The following is a 16,150-nucleotide window of genomic DNA, read 5'->3' as shown; positions in this document are numbered from 1 at the left end:
GGGGATACCTCATATTGCAGCTGTGTCAGCCCACAGCCATCCCACCCTGCAGGGAAGTACAAGGGAGGGGACATGCTACATCCTGGCAGCCATGCAGGGAAATTTGGGTAGAAATAGAGTTAGCTGAAGAAAAATTCACAGGTTTACACTTACTCAGGTTGCTGTAGCCCTTATCGGAGCAGTGAGTGACCTGGAATAGTTTGCAAGGCTCAGTTAGCAGCACCAGCATCAGCCCTGTTTTATGAAAGGATGAGCTGGATCTTAATGATGACAGATGTCTTTGGTTCTGGTTTTGTCTCCCACATAGCAGACAGCATCACCAGCTTCATGTGAGGTCCCATGGTTGACCCAGAGGGTGTCAGCGTGGGTGTCCTGCTGGTGGGCAGCTTGGCTTGTGAGACCCGGAGGACTCACATCAGGGAGGGCTCTTGTCTGCAAGACGTCAAGCCAAGCTCCAGGTTCCTCTGCTGGTTCCTCTGCAGGCTTGGGGCTACTAGGGATTGAAAAATTTAAAAAAAAAGAAAGAAAATACACTAAATCTCCTTTTTAAATAGTTGAATGCAAATGGCCTGAAGAACAATAGCAGATGAAATAGCATTCAGAGCGGGTTTTAAAGCGCTTGGAACGTGGGTAGGATCAAAATCAGGTTAGTCTTTGGAGATGCAGACTCTGCAGCTTGCCAGGGTGTTTTTAAGCATGCTTTGATGTGTAGTTCAAACACTAGATTTGTCCTGGCAGACAGAAGCACTCACAAATTCATACACAGTCGCTCTCCCCTTCCCTCCTCCCCACTGTCCCCCATCTCATGAGATTATAATTTAGCTTCATTACGAAGGAGTTTTACTTTGTCCTGGTTTCAGCTGGGATAGAGTTAATTTCCTCCTTATTTAGAAGCTGTGTAAATCCCCCTCCTGGGTCTCTGCATTATGCTGAAATGAGTTTACAAACCTCGATGGAGCCTTGCAGGGCGGCCAGAGAGCTTTGCCCTGCACGCATGGCGGTGGCACCTCCGTGATTTCTTGGCTTTGTTTAGGGGCACTGTGGGTGTGTGTGGTGTTGAACCCACACTGCAAGCTGGAAGAGAAATCCTGCTGGCTCCGGCAGCTGCGCAAGTGGGGTGAGATGGACGTCTGTCCCTTGGAAGATGGCAATTATGGTAACGAGCTTCCCAACATCACTAACGCGCTTACGCAGAGCTCCGGTCACAGCCAAGGTGAGTCTGGGCAGGGATGGAAATCCAGCTGACAGCCACAGGGGTTGGGTCCTAGTCAAAACTCACCCCAAAGCTGAGAGAACCTGCTTCAGTTGCTGGTTATGTTTCTGCGAGTCATAGGAATACAAAATATTTGCCTTCACAGCCTCTGGTTTTATATATAAATGTTTGCTTCTTTGCTACAGGGTAAAGTTGCCCGTGTTTTGAGTTTAGAGACTGTTTTAAAGCCGTTTGACTTTGGGGGAGTTTAGTGCAGTTTTGGGCATGGGGTAATGCAGGAAAACAGTACTGCTTGCAACAGAGCAGAGCTGAGCTGAGAAGTCCTGGCTGTAATGTGAGAGTGAGGAGCTGGAGATGGTGCAGAGCCCGTTTCCCTGCCCTTAAGCCTCACTTAAAGGCTGTGATTCAGGTGGTAGGGAAGTCATTAGCCAGGAATGTTAACGCAGTTCAAGTGCAGAGCGCAGACAGAGCAATGTAGTTAAGGGGTTGTTCCTTAGTGCTAAAATAGTTTCTCAGCCGCTGACAAAGCATTTGATCCCTTTAAATTTAAGCACTCTTTCTCCTTCCTTTTGCCCGAAGTAGACATTAATTGAAAGTTATTGCTCTTCACATGCCTCTGTCTGCTGCACTGGAATTGCTCTTCGGTGTGTTATGTGTGGCCAGGGTGGGTGGAGGAGAGGGGGACAGCAGCCATGCCACAGGGGAAGCTCCGTTCTTCAGGGTGGGATTAGTCCTGCAGCAGCAGTTTGGGAGCGTGGCTGCCCTGCCAACCACCCCAAGCCATGGCCAGGATCGGCCTCCCTAGGCTCTTCCTCAGGGAGCAGCTTAATTTAAACCTGGCCTTGCTCTGTCCTGCATCAGTCCCAGGACTGCCCCCCTGGTGTTCCCAGCTCTCCCAAGGGTTTGCTCTGGCATTTGGGGAAGGTTGCTAGGGGTGAACAGGTCATTTTTTTAGACCTGCAGGGAATTCCCAAAGCATATGCCAGGGATGTCCCCTTCTCTTCTCCCTGTGCTCCTGCCTCTCCAAGAAGGGCACTGAAAGCAGCACGGATCCTGGAGGTGTCCTGGGGTTCATGTTTGTGCGTATGCAAATACTGCTCCAGATTGTTGACAGCCTCTTTTATTACTGAAGAACAGCTGATTCTTGAAATCCTTCCTGGTAAAGTGAGCAGCCTTGGTTCTCAACATACAAACACCTGTTTAATTTCTCTCCACCTCAGGGTGCCTGCAGCATTCCGGCTAATTGCTTGTTGCCATCGTTTCCGGAGCATGTTTACCCAGCCTCCCTGGATCAGCTTTGAACAGTGCCTTTTGTTTTCCACCCTTGAATGCGTTTAACTCGGCCCCTCTTGTGGGTTGCAGGACCTAACACGGAGCGTTGCACCCCCTTTGGGGCTTCCCGTTCTGCCAGCTGTGTTTGGCCTTCATGATCCAGTGTGGCTGGAGTGATAGTGGGATTGCTCTGGACAGGTTTTTTCCTTATAACAAACCACTTGTCTTGATTGGTCTGGATGGAGTGAAATGCTAATTTGGTAGTTTCAGAAATGCCCATGAAGTTACAGAGCAGCTCTGAAGAGGAGCAGATGTCCGGTGCAGGGCAGCAGTGGGGTTGCAGATGATGCTGTCTCCTCCCTTCCAGCCCTCTCACACGGCCCACAGAGGTTGCTGGGGGTGGTGGGTTCCCCCAGTCACTGGGAGGCAGATCAGGCACACTCGTGTGATTCCCTTCATGGTTTCATGTGCTGCTGATCTAAGAAGCTGCAGTTCAGTGAAGCTGAGACTGTGTTGGAGCAGAGGAGGAGAGCTCATGGAGTTTGCAGGGCAGGAATGCTGAGGAAGCCCAGTCCTGACCCTGGGGCAGCTGCCTGCATGCTCAGTGTCACAGGGGAGGGAGCACACTGCCAGGTTTCAAGGCATCAGCCTTGTGTGTGACAGTGGACTGTGGTCACAAAGCAAATGGGTGGGTGGTGCCTGCCTCTTTTCTCACCTCTCTGACCAAGTCAGCTATTCTGGCAAATTACTTAGCAGTGCTGTCTGAGGAGACATGAGTCAGCAGAGGTATCCAAAGCCAGAGCCATGTCCATCCCAGAAGTTACTGGGGTGAGGCCAGGTTTTGCTCTCATGGAAAGGCAGAGCTGTGCCCAGGGAGGTCATGTCTGGGAGGAGGAGCAGGCTGCCCCTGCCCCAGCAGGGCACTGATGGTTTTTCTCTTTGCAGACTCACTGGCCAGGCCCAGACGAACGGTGTTCACGCGGGCCATCGAGGGCTGTGACCTGCACTGGCAGGACAGCCACCTGCAGCGCATCATCAGCAGCGACTTCTACGTGTCCCCCTCCTACCAGCGGGAGGGCGAGAGCCTCCTCTTCAACTCCCAGGGACAGCCACTGTGGCTGGGTGAGCACCCAAAGCAGCAGCTCCTCCCATGGCCTGTGTGGGTAGGGCTGCTGGTGGAGAGGGGTCACCTGAGGCTGGGTCCTTGCAAGTTCCTGCGTCCAGACTGGAATTGCTGCCCTGGCCCTGAGGAGTGGGGGGAGCAGAAGAATTCAATGCCTACCCACACTCCAGCCACAATCCTTAGAACAATCTCCACATATTTACAGTCTGGCCTTCTCTTGGCCAGTTTGGACCAAGCTCATCATGTCCCTTTTCATCCTGCCAGTGTTTTGCTGTCCCCAGAGCAACCTCTCACTGTTTCCAGTACAGGGGGTCTGGACACTTAAAGTCTCTTGAAAATTGACTGCAAAGCACAGCTGTATCCTCTGGATTGTCTCTTTCCTGCTCTCCCTTTCTTGTTAGTCTTCCCTTAAAGGCAATTGGCAGTCAGTATAATTAAGCCTAGTCGGAGCTTAAGGTGTAGTGGGCCAGGCAAGCCCAGAGGCCTCCTGTGTTGTGGACTTTTAGCCCAAGTACCTCAAGCCACACAAATTCTCTCCTGCGAAGTCATGATGACCCCAGGCAGATCTGTGGACCCTTGACAGTTCCTTGTCTGGGATGAGAACAAGTGACATGAAGGGCCTGGGGGGGAATCTGGTGTGGCTGTCAGCCCTAAGACAGACCCCAAAATGGGAGACACAAGTTCCCACCCACCTCCAGGAAGGGGGATTACTTATCCCCTGCAGTCCAAGTGTTGAATATATGAACACAGAACAGGTCAAAGCCCACCATTGCACTGTTGTCCACTCCAGAAGCTGGGGGCTGCCACAAGGAAAGAGAATATTTAAAGTTGTCTAGAGATGTAGTTCCTGGAGTAGCAGGCACTAAGTTGCTGTTAATGCCAGGAGATAGGAAGAGCTCATATGTAGGCTGTTGGTACACCTTAGCTGGAGCAGGAGAGGATATTTCTGCTGTTGGTACACCTCACCTGGAGCAGGAGAGGATGTTTCTGCTCTGGAAAGAGTTCTGGGCAGCTGCAGGCAGGAGGTGCCCTTCCCATACAGCCACAGGCAGCAGTGGTAGGTTAGTGCATCCATGGACTCCATCTAGAAGGAATGTGGTGGCCACAGCTCCCCTCTCCTGAGCCTGATCTGGGTTCTGGTGAGCCCTTTCCCCCAGCTGGTTGGTGCATGTTATTTTTCTGATGTATTTGCCATGATTTTTGGATTTTGCGCTTTTGCTTTCTTGGCACCTCTTCAGGGACTCAGTGCTGGGAGAGGAAGGTGATTTGTCAGCAACTTCCAGTGATGAATTCAGTGAGAAGATGAATATTTCATCCATTTAGCAAATGAATAGAGGGAGCAACAAGAAGCTCTTTTACAGATGTGTTTGTTCTGAAATCTCTTCCTCATGTATTCCTTGTGGGTGACCTTTGGGATGTGGATACCCCGTTTGTGGAGGTGGTTGTCTGCATTTCCAGAGCTTTCTGAACTCTTCCAGGAATAGAAATTATCCCTCTATGATAACTTCAGATCATCTGTGTTTGCCTGGGTTTTTTTCTCCCCTTGGTAGGACATTTTGCAAGAAAATGGGATTTTTGCTGCTTGTTATGCAGCATGTCATGTCATCTGCTCCTGCTAATTTCTCACTCAGTCATAATCCTCTCCACAGTTGCTTGTGATTTCAGGTGAGCAATAAGCAGCAGGAGCAGATGAATTCCTAAGCAACTGTGAGTCTTGGGAGGGGGTTTAGTGCAACTGTTCCTAATAATAAAACACCAGGTAGGAGAACTGCAGAAGACAGGATGTCTGCAGAGCTCGCTCCATGGAGGTGTTAAGGAGTCAGTTCAAAGCATCACCCCAAGTCTGCCAGTGCCCCCCAGCACAGTGCTGGATGCCCAGCCTGACCCTGTGCCCTGAGAGCAGTGAGAGAAATCAAGATAAACCGTGCAGATTTTAGGAGAAATGAGCGGCAGGGTTGTAACAGCCTGCATTGGAGCTGTCATACTGCAGCAATGGTGTGCTGGAAATGCTTCCATTAGATAAGCTTTGTGGAGGTGGGGATTTAGGTGCTGACGTGGCTGCTGTGGGTTGAGTGTGGCAGGAGTCCTGTTGGTATTCCTGGTAGGCATCCTTTCCAGGAGCAGGGAGAACAGGATGAACTCAAGGCAGGAAGCAGGAGTTCAGTGTGGGGAACATGAGTGGAAGGTGCCCCATGAGTACCATGCTGTCAGTGCCTGTGCTGCCGTGGTTGAGGCGTGGCCCTGTTCCTTGCCTTGCAGAGCACGTCCCGACTGCCTGTGCCCGGGTGGACGCGCTGCGCTCCCACGGCTACCCCAGGGAAGCTCTCCGACTCACTGTGGCCATAATCAACACCCTGCGACTGCAGCAGCAAAGGCAGCTGGAAATATACAAGCACCAGAAGAAAGGTACGAGTGGAGCTACGGGACAAGTGTCTTGTGATGTCTGGCCGGGGTATCTCGGTTGGAAAAGTCTTTTCACTTCGACAAGGCAAACATCCAGCCTGGATGGGCAGTGATGTTTTGAAGGAATAAACAGAGGATGTATCATCTTTGGAAGGAGGGTCAGGTCTCTCAGGAAGTTTTTAAGGGGATTGCTGGGGCATGTAGGAAAAAAATTTGAGATGCCAAAGCTCAGTTTAAACTTAATTTGGCAACTTTTGTAAAGGATAATAAGCAATGTTTTTACAAATACATTGACAGTGAAAGGAAGGGTAATACCAACCTGTGTTCTCTAATGGATGCAGGAGGGAACTCAGTAACTGCAGTTGAGTAGAAGGTGGAACTGCTTAATATCTTCTTTGCCTCAGTCTCTAGTGGGAGGAAGGTCTCTTCCAGCCTGGTGATTCTGTAACACAATTGTGCTGCCCCATTCAGAGGGGCAGAGATGGGCAGCGCTGCAGGGCACTGCTTATGTCCTAGGAAGACAGACTGAGTTGCTTGAGCCAAGCTGAGTTGATACCCACACACTAAGGACAGAGCTGCCCACGTGCTGTCTTCAGGCTCTGCAGCAGGGATGTTCTTGTTCCCACTGTTGCTGTGTCTGGTTGCCTGTAAGGGTTGCCCAGGCAAGAGCTGCCTGCATTAAAGAGGAGCTGCCTGACTGCAGAGCAGCAGTATCTGGCTGGGTGTGCTGCTTCCACCTCGCATTCCTGAGTCAATGTAGCAGGAGACAAGCCCAGTGTTCCTCCTTTTGCAGTTGCACTTGGCAGGGAGCCGGGGTCAGTTACTGCAGTGCTGCTGAAGGTCAGTGACTCCTGGTCCTTGCCAGCTCAGCCAGCTCCAGATCACCAAAAGATGAAATTTTAAGACTCACTGGAAGTCTTTGTCATCTCAGGAGAGATTTCTGCTTGTGTTTCCAAAACATTCAGGCTACCATTGCAAATCAGTCCATGAGCTGCAGGTCTGGCATTATAGACCTTATCTTTGGGACTCTGCGGACCCTCATGCTCCTCTTGGAACAGAGAATGAGTTGCTGCATCTTATGTGGCCTTAGGGACACCTTTTTTTGTGTCTGTGCCTGCTCCCTCAGTTGTCTGTGCAGAGTGGCTTCTCCTTGCCTTTGTGAACTACCATGTCAGAGTTGGCCCTAGAGGTTCCTGTGACGCAAGTTGTGGGATAAGAAAAGTCCTCTGGTCTCAGAAGCCTCTCTGGGTGCAGAGCTTGTCTTTAAATTCCTTACTTTTACCATTATCCTGTTCTGTTTTATCCAGAACTGCTGCAGAGAGGAGCAACAACCATCACCAACCTGGAGGGCTGGGTAGGCCACCCTCTGAACCCCATCGGCTGCCTCTTTCTCACCCTCACCGAAGCTTGTAGATTAGAAGAGGAAAATTGCCTTGAAATTTCAGGTACCAAGTGCTTCTCCTGGATCCCTCCCTGGTGTCTGTGGCTGAGGTGGGTGCAGATCTGGGGCTCTGGACACCTGGACTCTTGAGTCCCCCCTCTCTGCCTTGGCAGGAGCACTAGGGCAGAGCTGCAGTGCAGACAGAGAAGGTAGTGAGTAGAGAGAAATAAGAGTTTTCTCAGTCTCAGGGTTTGCAGAGCAGGTCCATGGGAAGGCTCTGGTGTCAGCTGTGCACCCTGTCGCACATGTCTTGGGTCTCCTGCATCTCCTGGTGAGAGCAGGAAGGGAGGGTGAGACCCACGTCTCCCTCAGGGAGCTTTCACCTGTCATTTCTGGGTAACCAAAAGCAGGCAGGAGGGGAAGTGCGGGTCTTGTTTCTGAAGTGAGAGATTTTTCTCTGCAGTGATTCTGCTGTCTGGGAAGACTCTTCTCACCCCACTGCATCTCCTCTCCCTCCTTGCAGACGCTGGGGACTCCAAACCACCAGTGTATCAACATGTGCCCGTTGTGACCAGCAGCCAGGACGGTGACGAGTCCTACCTGTCCCTGGCCTTAGAGGTGGCCCTGATGGGGATGGGGCAGCAGAGGGTGATGCCTGAAGGTCTCTATGCCCAGGACAAGGTGTGCCGCAATGAGGAGCAGATCATTGCCCGGCTGCAGGACCTGGAGCTGGACCCGGTGCTGGTGCAGACCCTGAGGAAGCAGTGCATCCTGCTGCTAGAAGGTGGGGCCTTGGCTCATCTAGCTGACTTTTGTGTCCTAGCTGAGTGTTGGTAATGTCTCTGAGGTGCCCTTTTCAAAATTTATGCACGTTCTGCTTCTTCCTCTCTGGATGGGGTGCAGAGCATGTAGGATGGCTGCTCTGCCCATCACCTGGAAAAGCAAGGGTTTGTTGGCATCCCTAGGAAAAAGACCAAGTCAGAGGCAATATGGAGAAGGGTGCTGAGCACATGGCTTCAGTTTCTTATTCTCTTTTAGAAAAGGAAAGAGCATCCCTGGATCCAACTTGAGTAACATGCCAGGGAGCTGAACAGCAGATCCTCAGAGCTTTGGGGTGGTGCAGACCCCAGCCAGAGATCCTGCTGTGCTGAGTGTGGCTGATGGGCTCTGCTTCTGCCTAGGTGGTCCCTTCAGCGGCTTGGGAGAAGTCATCCACCGGGAGAGCGTCCCCATGCACACCTTTGCCAAATACCTGTTCTCTGCCCTGCTGCCCCACGATGCTGACCTGGCATACAAGCTGGCTTTGCGGGCCATGAGGTTGGTGCATGTTTAATTCTGTCTCTGCTCCCCTTTTTGCCTCTCTCCTGTGCTTGTTGGGAAGCTGGGATGCTTTGCCACTTCAGAGCAGGGATGGGAGTGGAGACAGGCTTGGAGCTTGCCATCCGTGGGATCTTTTGCGGTGTGTAGGACCACTGGGCACAGCAGCAGTGCAAAGAGTTTCCTGCTCTCCATTTGGGTGATTCCTGGTTTATAAACTCCATTTACATGGATTTGCATGGGTCCAAAAATGCCTGCTGGCCCAGCCCCTTGCTCCAGGCCGGACCACCACCTGCCTGCCCCTGTGACAGGCATCTTCTGCCAGAGCAGGTCCCAGGCACACACAGAGCTGTCATCTGCCTTCTGTCTGCCAGGCCTCAAGCACCCTGCAGCCCTCCCTGCCTACAACAAGGGCTGTTATCCTGGCACAGATGGGTGGATGGTTTGCCCCGGGCTCCAGGGTGTTACAGAGCCAGGTGGAGAGCACAGTTGCACTCTGTTCTCCATTAAAACTCATCTCTGTCTCTGAGACGGAGGAAAACTCATCTCTGTCTCTGGGACTGGGGAAACAGCTGATGCTGAGAGCTGCCCTATCTCTTTCCCCAGTCCATGACACACTTCAGACATCAGCCTGTGTATTGCACTGTTTTGACAGGGACTGGGTGCATCGTGGAAAAGCTGGAATTTCCTAAACAAGTCAATGCTTGGAGCACTGTCAACTCCAGAGCATCCCAGTGCTCTCTCCCTCTTACCACCATTACAAGTCCTGACCCAGAGCATCGCCTTTTTTGCAGCATTTCCTCAGTGAAATGGGTCCTCTCTCTCCAGCACTGGGGGAAAGTTTGAAATCCCTCTATTCTGGGAAGAGCTGCTCGGGAGGACAACCAGCTCTAATAAGCAGCCAAGGGCCTCTGTGGTGTGCAGAAGCACCATGTCCTGCCAGACCTGAGACCTCTGGCTGTTGAACAGGACTGAGGGCCCCAGGGATGCTCTCTGTTAGTGCCCACCCCTGCTCCCAGCTAGGACTCCCTTTGCTGGGGTATCTATGTCCAGGGCTGGAAAAGTTGGACTTACTGCTGCCCTGTGGTTACCTCAAGCCTGCAAGTGAGGATAGCAGAGACATTTGGATGCCCTCCGTGTCCAGGGTGCAGTTCCTCTCCTGCATAACTCACCGTCAAGTTAACAACACCAGCACCAACTCAGGGGTTTAGGATTTGTCACTATGGCTGGTGACTTGAGAATCCTGCTCCCCTTCTTTAGGCTGGCTTCTCCCCCAGGTTTTCCAGGCTTTGGGATGTGCCCACAAAAACAGGCAACCTAACCTGGCTGCAGAGGCCCTGGGGAAATGTGCTGCTGCTTCTGATCATAACCAGGCGTTTTAAGAAGAACCAGATGATACAGTCAGGAGTTCTGCCGGGCGCTTTGACATGAAAGGAGCAGGAGGGGAGGAGGGATTTTTCTTTTTTTCCTTCCTTTTTTTTTACTCTGAGGTCTGTGCTTTTCCTCACAAGTTTATAAATCACTCCAGGATCTTTCTCCCCCCTTTCAAGTCAGTGTCAGATTGATCCCTGTGCCCATGTGCTGAGCACGCAGCCTCGCGAGCCCCGCACGTGCACAGCAGCAGGACGTGTTCAAAGGCATTGCTGCAGGCAGCCCTGCCTCGCCTTGGCAGCTCCTCAGGGAGAGGAGGTGAAGCTGGGGCTGGGCTGGGGTCTGATGTTGCCTCCTCCTGCTTGCCCTTCAGGTTGCCTGTCCTGGAGACCACGGCCCCGTCCGGCGACGTGACCCACCCTCACCACCTGGTCTCGGTGGTCCCCAGCAGGTACCCGCGCTGGTTCACCCTGGGCCACCTGGAGTCACAGCAGTGCGAGCTCGCCTCCACCATGCTCACAGCAGCCAAAGGTTGGTGCCAGGGCAGTTCTGGGGCAGGCTTGATGGGCTGATGGTGCACAAAAGCATGGGAGAGTTTTTCCTGGAGAGAGGAGGGAGCTCTTGCTTCTGCTGGCACTGGCAGAGGGTGGCTGGGTGCCCCACTGACCCCAGTGGTGCCCCACTAGCAGCCTACTGTGAGCAGAGCATGATGAGCTGGCCTTGAGAATCTGGGGTTTCTGGGATTCTTGTCCCAAAGGGCTCATGGTCCAGCAGGGCAGGATGGGAATTTCCAGTGGGGTGCAGCCACGGTGCTGCAGGTCCTGGGTACGTCCCAGGTGATGCAGGACCATGCTGCCAGGCCAGCAGTCCCTGCCAGGCATGTTGTGAGGTCATGCCACGGTTTAGTTTGAAGCTGTTTATCCTTTTACCTCTGCTTTGTCTCTTCCACCCTGTAGTAATGATCCTGCATGGGCTGTGGGAAGGAAAAGACCTCCATGTGTGACAAACCAAAAGTGGCTTTTGTTGGACATGGAATCTGCAGTGCTGGGTGGGACACTTTGGTCCCAGCTGCAAGGGGCTCGTGAAACACCTCATTGTTCTTTTGGGCCTCTTCAGTTTCTGCCCAGGCACTATTATTGAGGCGAGCACAGGCTTTTCATTAGACATCCCCCTGACCAGAAACCAGCCCCATCAGGGTGGCAAGAGTCTTGTGTCCCATGAGGGTCAGTGAGCCAAGCAGTTACCACTGCCCTGTGATGTCCTGATGCTGCCAGCCTGACAGGGAATGTTTTTCTTCCCCAGTGAGAGGGAAGGGAAATGAGCTGTCAGAAAGCTCCAGCCTTGCTGCCTTGGCAGCCTCTTCTCTCCTTCCAGCCTCTTCCTCTAGGCTGCTTTACCAGGGCTGATGGTGTTCTCCCTGATTTGCAGTGCTCAGATGAAGAGCTGGTACTTGGCTTATGCTTTAGGTATTTTACTCCCTTCCATTGCCTAATGGGATGAGGTTTTTATGCCGGGGATGTAGGGCTGTTGGATTGCATTTGTTTTTCCAACTGTCCCCTTCCTCAGGTGTTGCCCTGCTGCAGCATGTCCCAGTGTGATCCTGCAGCCTGTCTTGCCCACGCCCCACGAGCCATTTTAGGGAGGCTTGCATTTTGGTGGCAGTGCAAGCGGCTGTGGTGGGTGGCAGGTGATATCTTTAGCTATGAGTCACCCGAGATGTCTCCATGTGTCCAGGTGCAGCACTGGGTTTTTCACACTGCTCTGCATGATTCGGTTGTCTTTGCATGAGGTTCATCTGCTCAGTCTATGAGTAGGAGTAGAAATGAAGCTGGAACCTAATGTGGCATGTTAGCACCTCTGGTCTGTGCACATCCCAAAGGTCCCACTCCCCACGTTGTGTCCCACAGGCACCGATAGGAGGATTTCCCAAGCTAGGTGCAGGACCATGATATTAATATGCCTTGATGTGTCCCTCTTCCAAGATCCTGCCCCATCTCCGGGTGCCATCATCTATCCTAGCACCCACAACCTCCTGTAGCAGGAGACCTGCAGCACCACTGGCTATTGTGCCACAAGCTCCCCTCTTTGGGAATAACTCAGCCTGTCTCAGTTGGGAGTGCTGTGTGCCTGACCTGGGACATCAAGGACCAAGATGCAGCAAGTCTGGGTAACCCCAGCCCAGGCTTGCAGAGGGAACTTGCTGGGCAAGACAGAGTGTGTGCAGCAAACAGCTTTTCCTCTTCTTCCTAATATTGTTCCTGGATGCAGACTGGTGTTTCTGCAACCATTCCGTACTAGGCATCTCCCCAAGCCCCTCCTTTTCTGGGAAGAAGCTGCTGTACAGCTGTCACACTTGAAGCCAGGGTGGAACATCCAGGTGCCTGGAGATGTCTGCTAAAGACAGGACATGTCTGGGATCACTCAGGTTTGTTTGTCCTCTCTGTGAGAGGATGAACTTGAGTGAGGACGCTTGCTGTATCACTTCCTGGGGAGGGTGCTCCATTTTAGACTGTTGGACTGCAGGGCCTGATCCAGCATCACTGTGTGTCCCTCTGTGTGTGTCCAGAGGGGCTGGCAGTGCTGAAGGGACTGTTCACCACGTGGTGCAGGCAAGAGATTGGGCTCCAGGGCAAGCTGGGGGGATGCCTGAGCCCTCTGACCGTTCTTGCTTGCTCCCAGGGGACATGCTGCGCCTACGCACGGTGCTGGAGGCCATCCAGAAAAACATCCACTCCTCCTCCTTGATCTTCAAGCTGGCTCAGGATGCATTCAAGATTGCTACGCCAGCCGACAGCAACTCTGACACGACACTGCTCAATGTGGCACTGGAACTGGGGCTCCAGGTACATGATGATGCTGGGGATGCTGGTGGCCCTTTTGCCCCTCTTGCTGTGGCAGCTGTGCTGGTTGTGGTCTCCCACCAAGCAGGGTGTCCCCTGTGGATGGAGTAAATTGATCCCTGCAGGGTCCTGAGCAGGGGACGTCAGCCCTGGGAAGCCACTGTGCTCACTGTGGTTTGGGTGGAGGTGAGGCAGTGCCAGGTAGTTGGTAGCCAGTTGAACCAGAGGGATTTTTGGGGAGCACTGCTCTGTTGGGTGGCCTCACTAGAGCCCTGCAGGGCAGCCAGTCACCCCAAGTTTGCCTCACAGGTGATGCGCATGACCCTGTCCACACTCAACTGGCGGCGGCGGGAGATGGTGAGGTGGCTGGTGACGTGTGCTACTGAAGTGGGTGAGTTCCATGTGGCTGGGGGATCTGGCCTGCATCCTGTGGGAGCAGGGCTGGGCATGGAGATCCTTGCGTCATGCCTAGGCCTGAACATCTGAGTTATCCTGAGTCTCTCATTTCTTCTTGGGTAACCAAATTTACCTCAGAGCACCTGTTGACAGGGTTGGGACTGCAGCAGTGGCTGGTTTAAGACTTGGATGGGTGCCCCGTACCTGGCCCAGGCCAGTGCTGGTCTCTGTGCCCTGCAGCATGGCGGTGCGGTTTGGCCTCTGCCTGTCCCCCTCTGTCCTGTCCCTCCTGGGACAAAGGCAGCAGCTCAGCACTGCTGTGGGCTGTTTTTGCCCTGTCTGTGGGTCTCAGAGGAGCCCCATGAACTGAGTCAGGTTCCAGGGATACGCTGTGACCCCAATGTTTTCTTGCAGGAGTGAGGGCCTTGGTGAGCATCCTGCAGAGCTGGTACTCACTGTTCACTCCCACGGAAGCCACCAGCATTGTGGCGGCCACAGTGATGTCCCACAACACCATCCTGCGCCTGAGCCTGGACTACCCACAGCGGGAAGAGCTGGCCAGCTGTGCCCGCACCCTGGCCCTGCAGTGTGCCATGAAGGACCCCCAGAACTGCGCCCTGTCTGCCCTGACCCTCTGCGAGAAGGACCACATCGCCTTTGAGACCGCCTACCAGATCGTCATTGACGCCGCCTCCACCGGCATGACCTACACCCAGCTCTTCACCATCGCCCGCTACATGGAGCACCGGGGCTACCCCCTGCGAGCCTTCAAACTGGCCTCCTTGGCCATGACACATCTCAACCTGGCCTACAACCAGGACACGCACCCAGCCATCAATGATGTGCTCTGGGCCTGCGCCTTGAGCCACTCCCTGGGCAAAAACGAGCTGGCAGCCATCATCCCACTGGTGGTGAAGAGCGTGCACTGTGCCACGGTGCTCTCGGACATCCTTCGCCGCTGCACCATGACAGCGCCGGGGCTGGCCGGCATCCCCGGGCGCAGGAACTCGGGGAAGCTGATGTCCACTGACAAAGCCCCCCTGCGGCAGCTGCTGGACGCCACGATAAGCGCCTACATCAACACCACCCACTCCCGGCTCACCCACATCAGCCCACGGCACTACGGGGAGTTCATCGAGTTCCTCAGCAAGGCCAGGGAGACCTTCCTCCTGGCACAGGACGGGCACATACAGTTTGCCCAATTCATTGACAATCTAAAACAAATCTACAAAGGCAAGAAAAAACTGATGCTGCTGGTGCGAGAACGGTTTGGGTGAGCCCCGGCTCCTGCCATGCTCACTGGCAGGATCTGGCCACAGCACGGGGACTCGGGAGAGAAGAAGGAAGGAAAGTGGAGATCAGCTTCCCCCCATCGGCAGAGGCTGCTCTGTTCTGGTCTTCTGTTTCTTTTTTTTTTTTGTTTTGTTTTCTTTCTTTTTTTTTTTTTTTCCTTTTAGTGTTACTCTTTCTTGGATTTAACCATTTCACACACTGAGAGGATCCAGAGATTCCTTGGGCACAAACCAAAAGGCAACCACGGGGAAAAAGGATGGTTTACTCAGCCCCCTGCCCTCCCTTGCCAATACCAAAAGCTAACCTGGAAATCTAATACCTCTTTCCTGAAGGACGTGGTCGCTGGAGGGATACGAAGGTTGCAAAGTGAAAAATCTTTAAAATTATGTGGGAAATTTAATGAAACAAAACAAAACAAAAAAAAAAAAAAAAAAAAAGGAAAAAAAGCAAGCAAAGAAACCTGCGACACTAGAACCTCATGCGTCACCAAAAGCGATGGCTTTGCAGAGCGCTTCTCCCGCCCGCCCGAGACATGCAAACTCCTCTATTTGTGAAGATACTTCAATAAAAACAAGTAAAAGTAACTGTTCTCAGGGATTGCTTACTAAAAGTAACACAAAAAAAAAGCATTTATGATACTGTAAATACTATAGTATATGTGTCAATTATTAAATTGTAAAGTTATAATTATTTATAATTCTGTCTTTTATTTGGGGGATACTTGAAATTGTTGTGGGCTGGGGCGATTATTTTTATTATTGCTATTATTATTATTATTGTTATTATTATTAAAACTATTATTTAAAAAACCCACACAAAACCACAGACAAAAAGAGGAGGAGGCACGCGAACATTTCTCAGGTTCCCATGGCATCGGCAGCAGCAAGAAGGGTGTGGGGGGGAGGCGAACATCTACTCGACTCACAGCCCTGGGACGGATGGACGGATGGACAGACGGACGGAGGAGCAGCAGCCCAGCAAAGGAAGGCGCTCGGGGCGATGCTCACTCGGACACACGCGGATGCTGGCGGTGGAGGACTCAGCCCGTCGCAGGGCAGGTGCGGGGTGCGAGTGCCTGGGCGGGCACCAGGGCTGCCGGCTTCGGGGGAGGGAGGGGCAGCCGCGTCACCTCCTGCACCGTTCCCAGCTCCGTGGAGCAGCCAGCGCTCGGCCCTTCCCAGCTCACCCGGCGCTGGGGGCACACTCCAGCCCCGGGCCAGTGGCTCTTCAGTTTTGGTTCATTTCTTTGCCAGCAGGTTGGGAGGGCTGGGGGGGCCAGGGCCGGTCTGGATGGTGACGTGTAGTTGGGGAACGCGCGTTAGTTATCTGCTGTCTGGTTTAATTTTTTGGCAAGTGACTTGTGTCCGCGCTCTGGCCAGGAACCCAATTGTACTCGGTCTGTGTCGCCACCGAAATAGCAGTCTTCAACCAGTCTGTTTCTCTCTTTTTTTTCTTCCCTTTTTTTTTTTTTTGCGTGCGTGCGTGTATGTGTGTGTGCGACCTCTTCATCTGATGTTTAATAATAAAAGGGATGAACGTTA

The 16,150-nt window shown here is 52.8% G+C and overlaps 1 protein-coding gene across 2 annotated transcripts in view; it reads left to right on the top strand.

Annotated features, from left to right (window-relative positions):
* ZSWIM5 (zinc finger SWIM-type containing 5) overlaps nt 1–16,150 on the top strand; it is a 95,495-nt gene extending 79,345 nt beyond the window's left edge. For both annotated transcript variants that reach the window (XM_064428703.1, XM_064428704.1), the window contains exons 5-14: nt 1,034–1,213; nt 3,431–3,607; nt 5,868–6,014; nt 7,319–7,456; nt 7,916–8,176; nt 8,574–8,709; nt 10,454–10,611; nt 12,760–12,923; nt 13,230–13,311; nt 13,731–16,150. In XM_064428703.1, coding sequence (XP_064284773.1) covers nt 1,034–1,213; nt 3,431–3,607; nt 5,868–6,014; nt 7,319–7,456; nt 7,916–8,176; nt 8,574–8,709; nt 10,454–10,611; nt 12,760–12,923; nt 13,230–13,311; nt 13,731–14,593 — 2,306 coding nt within the window. In that variant the 3' untranslated portion in view covers nt 14,594–16,150. The remainder of the gene's footprint in view (nt 1–1,033; nt 1,214–3,430; nt 3,608–5,867; nt 6,015–7,318; nt 7,457–7,915; nt 8,177–8,573; nt 8,710–10,453; nt 10,612–12,759; nt 12,924–13,229; nt 13,312–13,730) is intronic.

Source organism: Passer domesticus, chromosome 7 (genome assembly GCF_036417665.1).
Source record: "Passer domesticus isolate bPasDom1 chromosome 7, bPasDom1.hap1, whole genome shotgun sequence".
In the NCBI taxonomy this organism is placed as follows: Eukaryota; Metazoa; Chordata; class Aves; order Passeriformes; family Passeridae; genus Passer; species Passer domesticus.
The sequence above is the reverse complement of the archived record's forward strand: the minus strand, read 5'-3'. Positions and strand labels throughout refer to the sequence as shown.